Consider the following 4824-nt stretch of genomic DNA (forward strand, 5'->3'; position numbering starts at 1 on the left):
TATTTGGTGGCCCTTAGAGAAGACAGAACTATATACTTAACCCTTCCTCTGTGCTTTCTAAAGAAAATGCTGTGGAAAGACAGGCTGGGAGTGGTGCTACCCTAGGAGAGGAGGCCATTGCTACTTGACTAGAGGGGTGGAAAGATCTAGGAAGTCAGGGGTCTCAGAATTATTTTTGTGCTTCGTGTCTTGGCTCCCAACTCTTTCCTCTTCCATAAAAAAGGTTCTTACCAAATATATAGGGCTTAACCAGGTTAAGTCCAGAATGTGGGAGACCCCCACCTCCACCGCACACAGTATTTAAAATAGCAGATGGGATGGACCCCTTGTTGGAAAGTTAAGGTTGGGACCAAGACTACAATTCGGTGGTGTGGGGGAGGGAAATGTCTCTTTGGGACAACAAAAGAGGCTGTGGCACCCTTGACCTTCTACAGCTGGGGGCAGCTGCGTCTTGGCGGTAGCGACAAAGTGGTGCTCGTAGACTGGGTCCCGTCTCCCCAAATTCAAAGCACTTGGAACCAGAGCCCCGCTCACTGGAGGGCCTCCTAAGACACGGTGATCTCTTCTTCCTCCTCGCCCTCCTCATCCTCCTCCGAGTCGGAGAAGTCCGAAGGTTTGCCGGGGCTGCCGGAGAGCGCGGGGGAGGCGGGCAGCGGCCCTTCCAGCCGCGGGTCCCGCAGGTGCTGAGGGTCCGGGGACGCATGGTAGGCCAGGCGGTGGCTGGGGCTTCCAGGGCGCTCGTCTTCCTCCTCGTCGTCGCCGGGGCCCTTCTGGCCCACGTCGCTCAGGTCGGGGTGCGGATTGAGCTTGGTGGGAAGGGTCTGTTCACGGCAGCCCCCGCTAGACAACAATTCGCGCTCTTTGGAGTTCCGCCATTTCATACGTCGGTTCTGGAACCAGATTTTCACCTGGGACGTCCGGGAGGGCGGGAGAGAAGAGCCGAGAAGCTGCGGTTAGTGCGGGTGGCTGGCAGGACACACGCGGAGGAACAGGACTCTGTTTTTTCTCACCTCGCTCTCTCTAACGTGACCGGTTCCAGCATTTACTCCACCCACCCTTGCAGTCCCTTGATGCTTCTGCCCCATCCATCCTCTGGCACCTAGCCCCAAGGGGTGGGGGGTACTGGGTTTGGGAGAGATGGGACAAGGGGATAAGAAGCAGGCTGTCCTGAAGAGCCTTGGGGAAGCTGGCTCCCTTTTCCCATCTGTACAATAGGCCAAAAAGGTTTCAGAGAACCGTGCCAATTAATTGACAAGGGGTGCGGGATGAAGCGCGAGGAGGGGCTGCAGTGAGCCGGTCCTCACCTGTGAGTCCTTCAAGCCCAACTTGGCCGCCAACTTCTTGCGATCGGGCTTGCTGATGTACTTCTGCTTCTGGAACATCTTCTCCAGCGCCTTGCGCTGCACGTCTGAGAACACCGCGCGACGCAGCATGCCCCGGCGAGGTTTGCCGCGGGCGGCCAGCGGCCAGGAGAAGGTCCCCGGGATGGGCACGACGCTGGAGGACGCTGCAGAGCAAGGGGAGGCGAGAGTGAGTGGGGGACCCGAAGGGACGCGGCAGCTTCTGCTTTTTTCTCCGATCCCTTCATGTCTTTAAAGAGCTCCCTTTTCTCCCCCTAGAGAATAGGCCAAGAACCTACAAACCTGCCAGAGTGAAAGGCGCTTTCCGCCCAAATAACTTTCCCTTTCAACCGTGCAAACCCGGATTAGGAAGAACCACGAAAACAGCCCCAGCCATCGCCTGTTGGGTTTTTCCATTCAATGGTCTCAGGGAAACAAACTGCTTAGGCCAGCTAAAGCAGCCATAGGAAAAAATGAATTACAAAACTCAAACTAAAATATCCAGCGGAGGCCACTCAGTTTCCCCTCCAAACTTGTATCACCTTGGTGGCGTTTGCACTCTTTAGATGAAAATGAAGTGTTACTTTGCTGATTTGACGGAGAGGGGAAAATCGCTTTGGATTTTTTTGTTGTTTGGGAAATTCAATCAGTGTTCATCTTTTTTATATTAATCTTTCTTCCCTTCCCCCACAGAACGTGAAGAATTCGGCCCGAATACATGAAAAGTGGCAGCTAATTAGCACATTGACCGCTTCCCAATGGGTATTGGCATGATAAAAAGGGGGAGAGTTTCGCTTTAAGGGAGAGAAAAAGAGAAACAAAAAGAAACAGAGACTCTAATGAAGCGTGAATGGTAATTGTGTAGTAATGAACTAACAGAAAAAGACTGTGGACAAGCAGCGAAAGCCATATATTACTGGGACAAAAGAGATTTACACTTTCAAACTAAACACAACTGCGGGCCAAGACCATTGGGCGAATACTGATGGCAGAAGCTTCTCTTTCCCGAATCGTTCTCATTAAATGGACATGAAAAGCTATTTATAAAGCTTGAGTTGTTTTTGTGAGAGCATTGAGATGAGGGAGAAAGGGAGCAAATTCCATTATCAGCAGGAGCATGAATGGTGGTGGTGGGGGAGGTTGGTGAATTCTCTCTCCCCCTTTAAAAAAAGATAATAAATTGCTTGTTTCTTTTGCTGATATTTGGGAGTGCTTGTCGTTGTTTTACCCATCCCCCACGACCATGCCCTGGCTCTCCTCTTGCTAGACCTCCCATTTTCTTCTGAGTTTTGACCAGTTGCAAAGTTTTTCAGCCACTAGTTGAATCGCCAGGAAGATTCCCGGATGGAAACCGCCTGGAAACTGTTTCAGGTGTTTCCCCTTTAGACCAGGCCCTCTCTCCAACTGCTTGTTATTTTACCACCCCAAAGCTCTTAAAAGGATAAGGCAGAGAGTTGGGGGGGGGGTGGGAGGGAATGAGAAGAGGTCAAGAAATCAGGTTGGACCTAGAAGGCTGGGGTTAGGGGAGGATCTAGTCCCCCTCCCGATGGGCGACCCCAGGCATCCCACACAAGAGGGCACCCCATGTGGTCTTGTGAAAAGCCCAAGCCCTGAATGAGTCTTAAAGAGAAATTAGCCCCGGCTGGTAGGTGTCTCTGGGCGGCGTGGAGGGGCTAGGGCCGGTCTGTGTGTGGCTGCCCAGAGGAGCTGACCAATTGGTCATGGTGCTGAAACCTTTGTGGAGAATCGTGGCCAAGAGCACTGACTCTGTGGGAAAACTGCCGCGTGAAGGGATGCCAACAGCTCCTCGCCGGGAAGGGAACCGCCTCAAATTGGGACCATGACAATTCTTGCTAATTTGTAGAGCAGGGAATTGGTGCAAAGTGTCAAACAGTCACTGCTTGTGCTAAATAGGGCATCAAATTGGCGCGACGGATTCGTGAATGTTGTACGCCTCGCAACCTCTGAACCAGAGCGTAACCCCCATGGGTGGACGGAGAAATATGGCTTTGGAGCAGGGAGCGACCAGCCAGAGCTGGGGCGCCGCCCAGCCTCACTCAAGGAAGGGGGGCGAGACCTACCTGGGAAATAAGAAGATCTGATAAAGGGCTGGAAGGAGCCTTCAAAGTAAGGAAAAGCAAACGTCTTGGGAGGGGGGTTCTGGAGCAAGGCGGGGGATGTTTCTGGGAGAGAGGGTGGAAGACAATTAGATTACGTCCTTGATCATCGCACAGCACGTGGAATACATGATATAATTAATACTTCAGCTGGTTTCAAAGGTATCTTTTTTAACTGTTTTGGCAGAATCAAATAAATCCTCCTAAAATCGTCTCCTCTGTGCAAACCTTTCCTTTCCCCCACCCCAAATAGTTCTCCTCGTCGCCCCCTCCCGCAATCTCCATCCTGGGCCCTTATAGACAGGAATGGATCAGGGAAGAAAGGAATTGTGGGTTCATAATACTAGCTATCCAATAAATAAAAACTCAGGAGGTCGAGGGTAGAAATTTAGACGCCAAGGCTGTGCGTTCAGCTGTACCGCTCCAGAGCAGTGCGCGGGCTCTGCTAACTGCAAGTGCCCAAGTTCATTCAGAGGGTGGGGTACGCCTGGAGGCTTTTCTTCCCCGAAATCGGTTGGACTTGTTTCACATTACTTTGTGGTCTCGGAGTTTCCGCGTGCGTATTTGCACCGCACGCGCACGGGCAAGTTTGTAAAGAAAATTAAGGCCAGAAAGACCTGGAGAATGCTGGGCACCTGGATCAGCCCGCTGCGCTCGGCCTTTACTTACCTGTTCTAGGCGTCGAGGAAAGAATGGCATTCACTCCAAACTTCAGAAACGTGGGCTCGCTGGCAGGGGAGAGGGCAGTCTGCGGAGAGCTGCCTCTCCGGCTGCCTGAACCCGGGGATCCCAGGTCCGAGGTCCCTGAGTCCGTGATAGCCGCGGGCGCTCCCTGCCTGGGCGGCGACATGCTGGCGGCTGCCACGTTGCGGGGCAGGTAGGCTGGAGGCCGGCTGATGCGGATCAGATCCTCCACTAGAAAGCTGGAATGGCCAGAAAATGCCGACTGAAGGGACTGGGGCAGTGTCAACGTCGGCGTGGGCCGAAGGAGGCTAGGATACCCCGCGGGGGGCGCGAGGAGCCCGGGAAACATCATGGTAGGCGCGGGGCGGGTGAAATAACCCCTCTTTCCGTGGCCGGAGGGTAAATGAATGCCTCGCTTTTCCCCCTCCCGCGGTGCTCTCTCTTGGGCTTAGCAAACGTCTCCAAGTTACGATCCCACTTGGACGTCTGCGAGTCCTCCTGGTCCTCCTGTCGAGGTGATGGTTTTATAGTGGCCCGCCCGCTACAGCGTTTTGAAAAGTGACAGCTCTGACAATGAAGTTCAACAAAGTTCTCCACTCTGGCTTCATTCGCTGGGGGCTCTGGGCTCTCTGATTGGCGCAGAGGTGCAATTTATGATTGGATTAGTCTTCATAAGCATGGCC

At 53.2% G+C, this 4824-nt stretch overlaps 1 protein-coding gene across 1 annotated transcript; it reads right to left on the bottom strand.

Annotated features, from left to right (window-relative positions):
- Positions 1-545: 545 nt before the first annotated feature.
- Dbx1 (developing brain homeobox 1) lies at positions 546-4493 on the bottom strand. Its single transcript, XM_020171298.2, has 4 exons — positions 4127-4493; positions 3422-3523; positions 1305-1507; positions 546-908 (listed from the first exon to the last, which is right to left on the bottom strand). Exons 1-4 carry the CDS (start codon positions 4491-4493, stop codon positions 546-548), a joined length of 1035 nt encoding a protein of 344 aa, XP_020026887.1.
- Positions 4494-4824: the final 331 nt, after the last annotated feature.

This window comes from Castor canadensis, chromosome 1 (genome assembly GCF_047511655.1).
Source record: "Castor canadensis chromosome 1, mCasCan1.hap1v2, whole genome shotgun sequence".
NCBI lineage: Eukaryota > Metazoa > Chordata > Mammalia > Rodentia > Castoridae > Castor > Castor canadensis.